The sequence below is a fragment of the Thamnophis sirtalis genome, unplaced genomic scaffold (genome assembly GCF_051295495.1).
Source record: "Thamnophis sirtalis isolate CommonGarterSnake01/CBP01778 unplaced genomic scaffold, rThaSir2_p1.2 scaffold_3, whole genome shotgun sequence".
In the NCBI taxonomy this organism is placed as follows: Eukaryota; Metazoa; Chordata; class Lepidosauria; order Squamata; family Natricidae; genus Thamnophis; species Thamnophis sirtalis.
The window spans coordinates 156,032,793-156,045,993 of record NW_028261383.1 but is presented as its reverse complement, the minus strand read 5'-3'; the positions used below and the strand labels follow the sequence as shown (position 1 = coordinate 156,045,993).

The 13,201-nt window shown below is 44.8% G+C and overlaps 1 protein-coding gene across 1 annotated transcript in view; it reads left to right on the top strand.

The window, feature by feature from the left end:
• Nucleotides 1-4,710, top strand: part of AMHR2 (anti-Mullerian hormone receptor type 2) — a 40,961-nt gene extending 36,251 nt beyond the window's left edge. Inside the window, exons 9-10 of the mRNA XM_087707882.1 lie at nucleotides 493-629; nucleotides 3,631-4,710. Coding sequence (XP_087564008.1) covers nucleotides 493-629; nucleotides 3,631-3,759 — 266 coding nt within the window. The 3' untranslated portion in view covers nucleotides 3,760-4,710. The remainder of the gene's footprint in view (nucleotides 1-492; nucleotides 630-3,630) is intronic.
• The last annotated feature ends 8,491 nt before the right edge of the window (nucleotides 4,711-13,201 follow it).

Genomic DNA, 13,201 nt, shown 5'->3' with positions numbered 1-13,201 from the left:
CATACCATCCTCCGTCACCTGATCAAAATTCAGATGCTTGGCAACTGTCTGGAAGCCAGAGTCATTCAACCACCGTGGTATTAATTTAACAACTGGAGAGATTCACTTAACAACTGTGGCAAGAAAGGTCCTAAAATGGAGGAAAATGCAGTTGTCTTGCTTAACAACGGCAACCTTGGCCTCAATTGCAGCCATAAATGGAGGACTACCTGTACCAGTGGAGTTGAAGTCCGGACATCTTCAAGTTGCCAAGGTTGAGAAACACTGACCTGTACTAACAGATTGCAACCCTGAGTACAGGGACCACCACTGTCCAAGCAATGCAGCAATTATTTGGAAGTGAAATTTTGTTATGAAATGGGTAGGTGCTGTGAAGCGTGAAGAAGACAGCTGAAGCAATAAGTTTGCTATTCATGCACTGGCTATGCTTGGCCCACATGTGCGCTCGCACAAACCCTGCTTTGATAAAACAGGCCATTTTTGCCTCTTCAGAGAACAGCATTCCCCCATTCCAGCTCGCCTATGAAGCAGAATTAGGTAGCAGCCCTACGTACAGTGAGCTGCGAAGGTTGACTGTTGAGGAAAGGCGAAGACCAATCATCCCACCAGCCTGGACAAGATTTGGGCAAGTAAGTCCACAACACAGGTAGGTTTGAATACGGGGCAGTAGGCTTTAGACAACATGTTGGCAGCTACACTCCTAAAGAGGATGGACCAGGAGTTGAGTTTGTTGATCAGAAAGGTTGGCAGTTTGGCGGTTTGAATCCCTAGCGCCACGTAACAGAGTGAGCTCCCATTACTTGTCTCAGCTTCTGCCGACCTAGCAGTTTGAAATCATGTAAAAAATACAAGAAGAAAAATAGGGACCACCTTTGGTGGGAAGGTAACAGCGTTCTGTGTTCTTTCAGCGTTCAGTCATGCCACCCACATGACCACGGAGACATCTTCAGACAGTGCTGGATCTTCGGCTTTGAAACAGAGATGAGCACCGCCCCCTAGAGTCGGGAACGACTAGCACATATGTGCGAACCTTTACCTTAAACCCTGCAGGGCTAAGGGAACATGGTTCCACTACAAAACCGCGTTCGACTAAAACGCGCTCGACGAAACCGCGTAGCTGACATCATCACAGGGCGACAACAGCGCGGAGACAGAAGCACGCTGTAAACGCTAAACCTAAAATTAACCCCTAAACCTAAACCTAACCCCCCTAAACCTAATCCTAACCCTTAACCTAACCCTAAACCTAACCCTAACCCTTAACCTAACCCTAACCCTTAACCTAACCCTAAACCTAACCCTAAACCTAACCCTTACCTTAACTTGAATCGGCTTGCTTTCAAAGCGCTATTTAAAGCGCCCTTCTTTCTCCGCGCTCGCTGTTGTCGCCCTGTTGATGACGTCAGCGACGCAGTTTAATCGGGCGCGCTTTAGTCGAGCGTGGTTTTGTCGTGCCACGAGAGAACACAGCTTGTGCCTTAGCCCTGTCTCTCTGCCAAAAAAGGGAAAAAGGAGAGAACACGGGCTGAAAAGTCGGCCCTGTCAGTTCTGAAGGCCACAGATAGGACAAGCCTGTATTTGACTTTTGGGCAATATTTTTCCTGCACTGAGGCTCTAGATGCAGTGAAAGGGATGGGAGGGATTAATTCAGGGGTGGGGAACAATGGCTCTTTTATGACATGTGGACTTCAACTCCTGGAATTCCTGAACCAGCCATTAATTCTGGGAGTTCAAGTCCACAAATCATAAAAGGACCATAGTTCCCCACCTCTGGATTATTCTAACAAAAAAGGATAGCCAAAGATTGCTGCAGTTGCTGCAGAAGCAACTGTCATGGGGACAAATCCATCAGGTGATTATCGCAGGGGACGATGGAACAAGCTCCTAGAGAACTTTAATGGAGGGAAAAGATTTGGGGCTAAAGGCAAGAGGGGAGCTCAGTGAACAAAACCATGATCTTTTAACGACAGCAAGGAGAATAGAAGTTAATCCACTGGATCCACTGGTAGAACTCTGGGTATTTTACATTAGTTCATTAAGAATTTTATTCCCTATTTATTAGTGGCAGGAGAAACAAAATAGCTCCCTTGCCTTGTGCTAAAAATAGTTGAAATAGAAGGCGCTTGGAGTAACCAACGGCAGATTTTGCTTTGAAAAGGAGGGTTCTTATACATTAAATGAAAGCCTGATTTCAGAATTGTATGTCCCTTTGCAGCTGGGAGGATGTCAAGATTCTCTTTTGAAAAAAATCGCTTTCTCAAGTCCAAAGTCTGCCTAGTTATGTGCAGAGAAATCACGTTTCCCAACATCTGTGTTAGAGATGGGGTCTCACCAGAATGCATAGCCGCAAAAGCTCTCTTGAGATTCCTTATTCCAGATACAGGAGGCCTATTTGCACCCCCATGTCACATCTCCTGCAACAGCTTTTGCTACACCTTCCACATGCATTGGGTACCCAGGTCTTCATCAGCACTGGCTGAGAAGGATGCAAACTGAAGCATCTAGAACAGAGATGGTCAACCTTTATGGAACCGAGTTCCGAAACTGGAGCGTGTGTGGGCATGCATGTGCGTGCGCACACACTGGAGCACCAGAACCCGGAAGAGAACAGCTGGCTGATGCTCATGTGTGTGGCGGCCAACTGCTCTTCCGGGTTCTGTCACAAGCATGGCGGACAGCTGCTCTCTTCTGGGTTCTGGCACGCGCATGTGCATGCTGGAACCCGGAAGAGCAGCTGGCTGTTGCGAGCATGCCCATGTGTGCGATAGTTTTGCCATCATGGATCTAGAATAAGACACTAGGGAGGAAGTTAAATATGAGCCAACGAAGTGTTAGCAGCAGCCAAAAAAGTCAATGCAATCCTAGGCTGCATTAATAGAGAGATAGAAGATCACGTGAAGCTTTATAAAGCCTTAGTGAGACTACACTTTGAATAGTACATCCACCACATAAAAGCTGTGGAGACTCTGGAAAGAGTGCAGGGAAGGGCAACAAAGATGATTAGAGGGGCTGGAGGCTAAAATATATGAAGAACGGTTGCAGGAACTGGCTATGTCTAGTCCAGTGAAAAGAAGGATGAGGGGAGACTTGAAAGCATTGTTCCAGTATTTGAGGGGCTTCCACAAACAAGAAGGGATTCAACCTATTTTCCAAAGCACCAGAAGGCAAGACAAGAAGTAATGGATGGAGACTAATCAGGGAGAAAAGCAACCTAGAACTAAGGAGAAATTTCCTCACAGTTAGAACAATTAACCAGTGGGATGGCTTGCCTTAAAAAGTTGTGGGTGCCCCAACACTGGAGGCTTTCAAGAAGAGACTGGACAGCCATTTGTCTGAAATGGTATAGGATCTCCTGCTCAAGCAGAGGGTTGCACTAGGAGACCCCCAAGGTCCCTTCCAAATCTGTTACTCTAGGTTCTAAGTCTTCTAGAACAGTGTTTCTCAACCTTGGCAACTTGAAGATGTCCGGACTTCAACTCCCAGAATCCCCCAGCCAGCATTCGCTGGCTGGGGAATTCTGGGAGTTGAAGTCCAGACATCTTCAAGTTGCCAAGGTTGAGAAACACTGTTCTAGAAGGAGTTCTTCTTTTCCTGACCTTTGCTGTTCCTCTTCTCTCTCCTGTCCTCTAGGTAGCTATTTCTTTGCAAGAGCTCCTGGAAGACTGTTGGGACCCTGAACCAGAAGCTCGTCTGCAAGCTGAGTGTGCCCTACAAAGGCTGCAAAGGCTGGGCACTGAGGATCTGGTGAAGGACTACTGAGGTCAAAGCATTTTAGGCTTTCCACTCAGATTTACTTGGACTTCTTTGCTTAGAAGAACTTTGTCCGAGAAGAGCAGGAGGCCTTTAAGAGAAGCCCATCCAGGTCCATTTTCTCAATAGGACCCTACCAGGACATTGTCCGAATGGATGCTTTTTTATAAATGCTAGCCACTAAATCAACTTGAATTGTTTCTGTTAACTACTGTTAACCTGGGAGCCATCCTATATCCAGCCTCTGACTTTGGAATGTTCATCGTTTCAGTTCCTCCAAATAGCACAATATCTTTCTGGAACCTTAAGCAACCTTTCTTCCAAATAACTCCCAGTGAACTCAATTTCTGAGCAGATATTAGGTGCATAGTTTATAACATGGGTGTCAAACTCAAGGCCCACGGGCCGGATCTGACATGCAGTGTGGTTGGATCCGGTCTGCAGGGCCGTCCTGGTCTACCCACTGCGAAGAGGAAAGATCTTAAAATTAAAGATCAAGAAAATACAGAATATTATACGATTTGGAATAAATTCTATGAATGGCTAGAAGCAAGAGGTGGGAATTAGAGAAAAGTAAGATCCTAAATGTTAGCACTGAAAATAAGAAGGTAAATAATTACAATAATCAACCAAAATGTACATATTTTAATGTAAGAAGAAAATTAGCTAAAAGCTTGTTTATATTATTACTATTGTTACTATATCATTATTATTGTTATTAGCTTGTATGTTGATGTTTAACACCACCCTTCTTTTTTTGGTCTTTTTTATTTGGTATACCCTGACAATGCACTTTTTTTCAAAAGTGTTTATGAATAAAATTTATTATCAGGCCCGCATGACTTCCCACCCAGTCTATCCATTGTGAAGAGGAAAGATTAGGCCAGTGTGGCTTCAGCCCAGTCTACCCAATGCGAAGGGGAGACATGCCAGCAGTTTGGGGAGTAGCGTCATGCTGGCCACACCACCCAGTCAGCTGCACCCAAAGCTGCCCACCCTTCCTTGAGGTTAACCAAAGCCCTGATGTGGCCCTCAATGAAATTAGTTTGACACCCCTGGTTTATAGCATGTGTTACCTGAATGCAAAAATTAGTTTTAAATGAAGAATTCAGATTCCTAAGAAATACTTTTCTCTGGAATTGCTGAAAAATATGGAAGTGCAGCCCAACACATCTAAAGGACATACAGCTGGGAAAGATTGAGGACATAAATTGTTGGAGGGCAATATGCTGACTCTAAACCATTTAGAGAGGGCTGTAAAGCACTGTGAAGCAGTATATAAGTCTAAGTGCTATTGCTATTCTCTTCCACTGAAGGAAAAAATCATTCTTATGTCTGCATCCAATTCAATACCTCTACACCAGGGGTGTCAAACTGGATTTCTTCGAGGGCCGGGTCAGCATTGTAGTTCTCCTCCATGGGCCAGCAGCAGGGGGCCGTGGAGGGAGACAGGACAGATGCCTCCCTCCACGCCCCCCCACTGCTGGCCCACAGAGAACTACGCTGCTGATGCTGGCCCAAACAGGGCACAGGAAGGTGAGCCTGCACATGGCTCCCCTGGACTTCATTTTCACCCTCCATGGCCTCCTGCAGCACTCTGCCAAATGAAAATGTGCCATTTTGGGCTGGCAGAGTCACCCCGGGCCAGTCCTTTGATACTTCTGGCCCGGCCCCATGGGCTGGATTTAAGCACCCCGTTTACTGGATCTGGCCTGCGGGCCTTGACTTTGACACCCCTGCTTTACACCCTCTTTTTGCAAAAATTTGTTACCAAAAATTGTTCAAGATTGTTTGGGATTATATGTCCTAGTTGACAGAGGGACAGTCATTAACTTGATGCAGTTTTGTTCTGATGGGCTGTCCAGTCTATTCCCGTTTTAAAGGGAGGGAAGGAAGGAAGGGAGTCTTCAAGCCAACCATCCAGAGGAAGGGAACCAAGTCACCTAATCACCACCACAAGGTGGTGAGACCTCCTATATTCGTAATAGATTTTTTCCCCTTAGCTTTCATCCAGATTTATAAAGAAGCACAGGCAGACATTTATATTTCTTTTCTCTTTTGTTGTTTGGTGACACCCCCTCCCCCCACCCCATATATTCTTTTGTGGTCCGTTCCCTTTTTCATCTAACTGTTTTAAAATTAAAAGCTTCAGCCAAAGCTGTTTTTAGTTTATTTTTATCTCTCCAGAATGTAATGTGAGATTAGCATTGACCAAATTTATCACTAGTAATCTAGGTTTTACATTGATTTAAAACATGCATATCCCTCTCTGCCATTAAGATGCTCACAAGCAGATGACAGTAACTTAAGCATGCCCATTTTAATGCAAAAAACATAATAAAAACGATCATGGAAAACAAAACAAAAAAACCCCCTACTTTAAAAAAATTTAAAATTAGGAAATTTCAGGCATTCGCAATTTTATAAACCAGCTAGTGAAAGAGTGGTAGGAAGGGGACGAAGGAATTCCTCTAGGAATCCAGCCTCATTCCAGATATATTGGGACTACCAATTCCATAATTCCTAGCCAGGTTTTGGGAATACACTAAGTTGGGAATGTTCTTCCATTTCCTAGCCAAAGACATGAGCGCCAGTGGAATGGAGCGGTTCATGGATTAAAGAACCCCACACCCACAATGCAATGCGCCTCTTCCCCTGCACATGCGTGTGATTCCCGTGACCCATTTTGGGCCTAGCAGGCCTCCCTGAAGCCTCCTGGGACAAAAAACGGGCACGGGGGGGGGGCATGCCCCCTGCTCGTCCCACCCCCATGCATGCGTACATGACCTCCTGCCCCTCCACATGGGGCATGATCCCCTGCCCCCTGTCCATGCACGTCTCCATGTGCAGCTGAGACCCGAAAATCAGCTGGCTGGTGGGAGGCACATGCACATGCACTGTGGAGCTGAGCTGGGCAACGGCTCGCATGCCCGCAGAGAGGGCTCCACGTGCCACCTGTGGCACGCGTGCCATAGGTTTGCCGTCATGGATATAGAGCATCTACCTAGCTGTAAAACCAGCATGGCATTTTATTGTAAACCTTCTAGTAACCAACTGCAGGATAGTCAAGGATGGGGCTGGGAGACAGATTCCACCTTTGGGAGTTTGAGGCATTAACTTGGGGTTGGATTACCCTGCCTTAAAGTGGCTCTTTGACATATGACAGCAGGCAACATACTGTGTGTGAGAGAGAGAGGGGGGGGGATTGTCGGGATGATGGCAGAGACACAGCCACAAAGTGGTTATGTCATTCGTACAAGTCTGTTCCATCTAGCCAGTCACAATTACAATAAACATGCCAGAGGAAAATTTATTTCCCCAGAGACGGCATTACATCGTGAAATTCAATTGCTTTGGCGATAAGATCTTATGCGGTGCATCTGTTTTCTTTCTTTACCTTGCCCTAATAAGGTAAAGAACCAGCGTGGATCATAATAGGAGAGTTGAGTAAGGATGGGCAGAGTTCAAATCTCCCTGTATCCACAACAGCTATACTTGGATGACCTCCCCTTAATCTCCTTCCCTTCCAACGGAATCGCCGCACATTCAATTTCCAGGAAGGAGACCCGGAAGGTACGAGAAAGTCAAAGTTTCCCTGTGAGCTGCTTCAAGACCGCAGGATGAAAGCAAAAATAAAGAGCCCAAGATTCAGCTGCTCAGCTTTTGTTCTCCTTTTGACCTTCAGCTGTCGAACAGAATTGCATTCTTGCCATCTCATCAGAAGAGAAAAGGACGATTTGTTACTATATCATGCACCAAGCTGCTTGGCCAGATGCCACCAGCCACCAGAAATGCAAGACCTCTGTCCTTGACGCAGATGCTTACATATACACAGGCTCCGCTCTTCCGTACTGGAGCCCCAGATTTTCTTTATATAGCCGGCGAGAGGAGTGAATCACCATTAGAAGCAAGCCTGTTATTCTGACACAAGCGGTATTTTGAATATTTTTAGGGACTAGACGAACAAGCGCTGCCGATTATCGGGGTAGTGATTTACCAGAAGCATTTCCTGTGCACATATTCCACCTTATGTCTAATTTTTGTACAAACATTTGTAAAAAAACATTTTAAAAGCTGAAAGTGTAACACCACACAATAGAAACACTTTTTTTGAAAAAGATAAAAATAGAATAAAAATGGAGTAAAAACTAGAACCATCCGGGAGGGAGCGGGGAAATAATGACTGGAAAAGCTGATATTTTTTTAAAAAGGAGTTTTTAGGATATCTAAAGCACTTTACATCCAATTTTGGTATAGTGGTTAAGTCAGGGGTGGTGGGTTCTTGCCGGTATTGCAACCAGTTCGGTGACCAAACAAAATTTGTGTGTGCATGCTAGCTTCGCTCGTGCGCATGCGCATTTGCACTTAAAAAGGTCTTTGCATGCGCACACCATTAAAAAAGAGGGAAAATTACATTTTTTCAATGAAGATTGTTCTGCACATGTGCAGAAAAGAAAATAAAGATGGCAGCACCCAGGATAGAGCCGGTATGGTCACGTGCCCGGCTGAGTTACTACCTATTCAGCCAAACCGGGCTGAACCAGTAGGAACCCATCTCTGGATTAAGTCCCACCTTAGCAAAAAACCAGCTGGGTGACCTTGGTCCCGTCACTCTGTGAGCCCTAGGAAGCAGGCAACGGCAAACCACATCTGAAAAACCTTGCCAAGAAAACATCAGGGATTAGTCAAGACGGTTGCCAGGAGTTAACACTGACTCAAAGGCGTGCGCGCGCGCACACACACACACACACAGATAAGCAGCCTAGACTTGCCTCTGTGACTGAGACAGCATACAGGTTCATTAAATACATAAATATTCTTTTCATACAAATCACATTAAGCCAAATCCAGAACCAGACCATTTTATAACCAATCCAAGCGAGCCCAGACTGTTCCCCAGGGTAAGTAGAACTCAGAAAGAATAAACCTGCCATCTACAGTAATTTCTCCACTGCATAATGGTAGAAATAAGCCTAAATGCAGCATATTTTTACAGCAGCTCTAAATGATATGATGTTAACTTTTAAAAATGACATTTGTTATTAAAAGTCCCCTCCGTCCCCCGGAAGTATACTTATTGCTCCTTTCTCTTACCCTCCCTCCGCCTCCCTCTATTCAGCCCAATAATATGGGGCAAGGAAATGGATACTCTCCTTGGGTCACATGGCTGCCAGGAGAAACAGGCGTGGATGTCATGTTGGTAAGCAGGCTCCATTCCTTAACGCTGGCCAAGATTTCAGAATGCTGTGGGGCTAAAAATAGATTTTTGCTCCGGGATTTGTAGGAGGCAAACGCTCTTTAATCTGTGCCTGCATGATGGACTGCACAGTGCAAATATAACTCTTTACCTCACTGATTTTCAAGGGTTCTCTGGACCCTTGAATTAAAACCAGGAAAAAAAACAAAAACCTTGAACTACATTTAAGGCACACATTTGAACCACTTAGAAGCTCAGTTTTAAAAAGGTGAGGCATGTGGAGATGATCACAAAACACATCATGCAGGATGCGGAAGGGAAAAAGATGTTGAGAGTTTGGAAAAAATGCAAAGGAACAACTAAGATAATTAAAGGTCTGGAGACAAAAACATGAAGAACGATTCCAGGAGCTGGATATGGCTAGTCTGGAGAAAACAAGGCCTAGGGATGGCATGACAGCAATATTCCAGTATTTGAGGGGCTGCCACAAAGAAGAGGGAGTCAATTTATTTCCCAAAGCACAAGAAGGCAAGACAAGAAACAATGGATAGAAACTAATTAAGGAGAGAAGCAACCTGGAATTAAGGAGAAACTCCCTAACAGTGAGGACAATTAACCAGTGGAACAGCTTGCCTTCAGAAGTTATAGTGCCATGATGGTGAGTCTATGGCACACGTGCCAGAAATGGCACACAGAGCCATCTCTCCAGGCACGCCAGTTATCGTTGGTTGCTCTTCCGGTTTCCGGTGCACACAGGGGAGTGCCAGAAACCAGAAGAGCTGCTCTGTAGTGGGCATGCGCCAGAGCGCTGGAAACCAAAGAGCAATTCCCCAGTGTGCATGCATGCACCGGGAAGCTGTTCCTCTGGTTTCCGTGTGCACATGCGTGCTGGGCAGCTGGTCTTCGCATATGTATACACACCAAAAAACAGAAGACAAGGAGACTGGCGCGCATGCGCATGCTAGAAACCAGAAGTTCAACTTCCCGGTGTGTGCATGAGTGCCAGGGAACTGCTCTTCTGGTTTCCAGCGCTCCCGTACATGCGCACCAGGGAGCAGCTCTTCCGATTTCTGGTGCTCCCCCGTGCCCACTCCCGTTTTGGCACTCAGTGCCGAAAAGGTTCGCCAACACTGTTGTTGGTGCTTCATCACTGGAGATTTTTAAGAAGAGCCCAGACAGCCACTTGTCTAAAATAATATAGGGTCTCCTCCTGCTTGAGAGGCTGAACTAGAACTGGAGTGTCAAACTCACGTCGCCACAGTGGGCTGGGAGTTTGACAGCCCTGGACTTGAAGATCTCCCAAGCTCTATTCTGATTGAATCAAAATTGCTCTCCCAAAGCCACATACATGAAAAAAGGGGAAGTACTTGAACCCACAGTCAAGCCCCTCCTTTTGAAACCAGTAACTATCTCAGCAGATGTGCTCTTCTTGGGTCCCAATCACAGTTAAACTGGCCCAGGTGTCATCTGCTCAGGTTCTGTACTTCATTTTTATTTATTTATCTAGGTGCCTTCCAGCCTGTGTTGACTCCTGGCGACTTCCTGGTCAAGTCCTTGCAGTTTTCTTGGCAAGATTTCAGAAGTGGCTTTCCCTTGTTTGCTTCCCAGGGTTGAGAGACAGAGAGAGGGACGGAAGGAGAGAGAGAAATAGGCCCAATGTCACCCAACTGGCTTTGTGCCTAAGGCAAGATATGCACTCAGTTTCCTGGTTTCCAGTGCCTTAACCATGATAACAAACTGTCTCTATTTATTTTACCAGATTGGATAACATGCCCGAATCACAAAGGTCTCCCACAAACCACATCTAAGAAAAAGAGGGTGGGGGACATGGTAACTAAATCTAAATCATAAAAATAAAATATGAAAGAAAAACAAAGAACCCAATACAGGCATCTACTTACTGGCAACTAAATGCACATGAGAATAAAACAGCATTAACTTCCCTCATACCCCACAAAGTGGGAACTTTCAGCAGGCCTTCTCCTGATTTGCCTGGATGGGCACATGTTGCCTGCTGTAGGGTATCTCACTTTACATCAGGGGTATCAAACTCACGCCGTCACATCATCCTTTTGTGACCTACCGGGACTTTCCCCCCCCCTTTGCTAAACTGGGGGTGGGCGTGGCCAGCATGTGACCCATCCAGCCGCGCGTCGTGAGTTTGACATCCCTGCTCTACATCATTTAATTCAGCTTCTCATAGCATAGAGAATTCACTAAAAGTTAACCTGTGATTTGTTTAATTGTAGTTTCTAAAATAAACCACAATTGGCTCCAATCATGCAACACAATAAACCATAAACTATTATTTTTAAATCTCATTGGTTGGGGCTAATCAGATGCACTAAGCCACAAACAATCAAGGACACTATCATGGCTTAGCACTGATTGTAAAATCAGTTTGTATGTTGTATTGTAATTATGCCTTCAGGGCTTATAGACTTTAACATGTTTGGGTTAGAACAGCCTTTCTTAACCTTTTTATCCTACAGCAGCATTTCTTAATCTTGATAACTTTCGAGAGGCGTGTACTTCAACTCCCAGAATTCCCTATCCAGCAGGCTAGGAAATTCTGGGAGTTGAAGTACACATATCTAAAAATTGCTATGCTGAGAGAAATCATGCCAAGAAGAACTGCTGGAATAATTGTAAGATCTCAGAACGTCTTGCATAAAAATCATAAAATATCCAATTTCATAAGACAATTCACTTCTAACCTATATACTCTGTGTTTTATAACCTTTACAACAGCAATAAAGCAGCAGATGAGCATATGAGTCACAGCACATAAAATTTTTACCAAGGTGAACTTTTTGCATTGCGCAGTCCATGAAGTTCAAGAAGCAATGTTTATTTCCCCCACCCCATCATGATAGCACGCAAAACCCCTAGAGTCACTTGCAAATCCCAGTTGAAAAAGCTGGGGTTAGAGGATCACCACTGATTTTGGCTTGTTTTCTCTGTTATTTATTGACTTACAGTATTTCTATGACTATAAATTTCATCCATAACGCAGCTTCTGGGAGCAGCTTTATCCATTACGCAGAGACCTCATTCACACAACACATTAAACTATAATGTGCTTTGCTTGTGCCTAAGTTAATATATGGTTATAAACCATGTTTTAAGGCTTAGTGGGCTAGGTGAATCCAGTCTGCTGGAATTGCTGAAAATAGGCTCTGGTTAAAGAAAGCATGGCTTAATTCAGTCTGTGAACAGAGGCATCGAAAGCAACCCCTTGCTTCTTCAAAATCAAGTAGACATCCCCTCATGCTCATAGCAGAGGTGAGGAACTTTGACCCCTTTATGACTTACAATACAATAGCAGAGTTGGAAGGGACCTTGGAGGTCTTCTAGTCCAACCCCCTGCCTAGGCAGGAAACAAATGGCTATCCAACATCTTCTTAAAGACTTCCAGTGTTGGGGCATTCACAACTTCTGGAGGCAAGCTGTTCCACTGATTAATTGTTCTAACTGCCAGGAAATTTCTCCTCAGTTCTAAGTTGCTTCTCTCCTTGATTAGTTTCCACCCATTGCTTCTTGTTCTACCTGCAGATGCCTTGGAAAATAGTTTGACTCCCTCTTCTTTGTGGCAACCCCTGAGATATTGGAACACTGCTATCATGTCTCCCCTAGTCCTTCTTTTCATTAAACTAGACATACCCAGTTCCTGCAACCGTTCTTCCTATGTTTTAGTCTCCAGTCTCCTAATCATCTTTGTTGCTCTTCTCTGCACTCTTTCTAGAGTCTCCACATCTTTTCTACATCGTGGTGACCAAAACTGAGTGCAGTATTCAAAGTGTGGCCTTACCAAGGCATTAAAAAGTGGTATTAATACTTCACGTGATCTTGATTCTATCCCTCTGTTTATGTAGCCTAGAACTGTGTTGGCTTTTTTGACAGCTGCTGCACACTGCTGGCTCATATTTAAATGATTGTCCACTAGGATTCCAAGATCCCTCTCACAGTTACTACTATTGAGCAAGGTACCACCTATACTGAACCTGTGCATTTTGTTTTTCTTGCCTACTTGTCAACTTCAACTCCCAGAATCCCTGAGCCAGCAAGAAAGTCAAGATGGCTGCCTCAGGGATTCTGCAAGTTGATGTTCACAAGTCATAAAAAGGCCCTAGTTTTGTACTCCTGGCTTATAGGAAGCAGAACTGGCTTCAAATAGGAAACGATCTTTAGGGGGAAAAAACATCCTCTGGCCCCCAGTTCGACTTTCATTCACATCTACTCAGAAATAAGTCA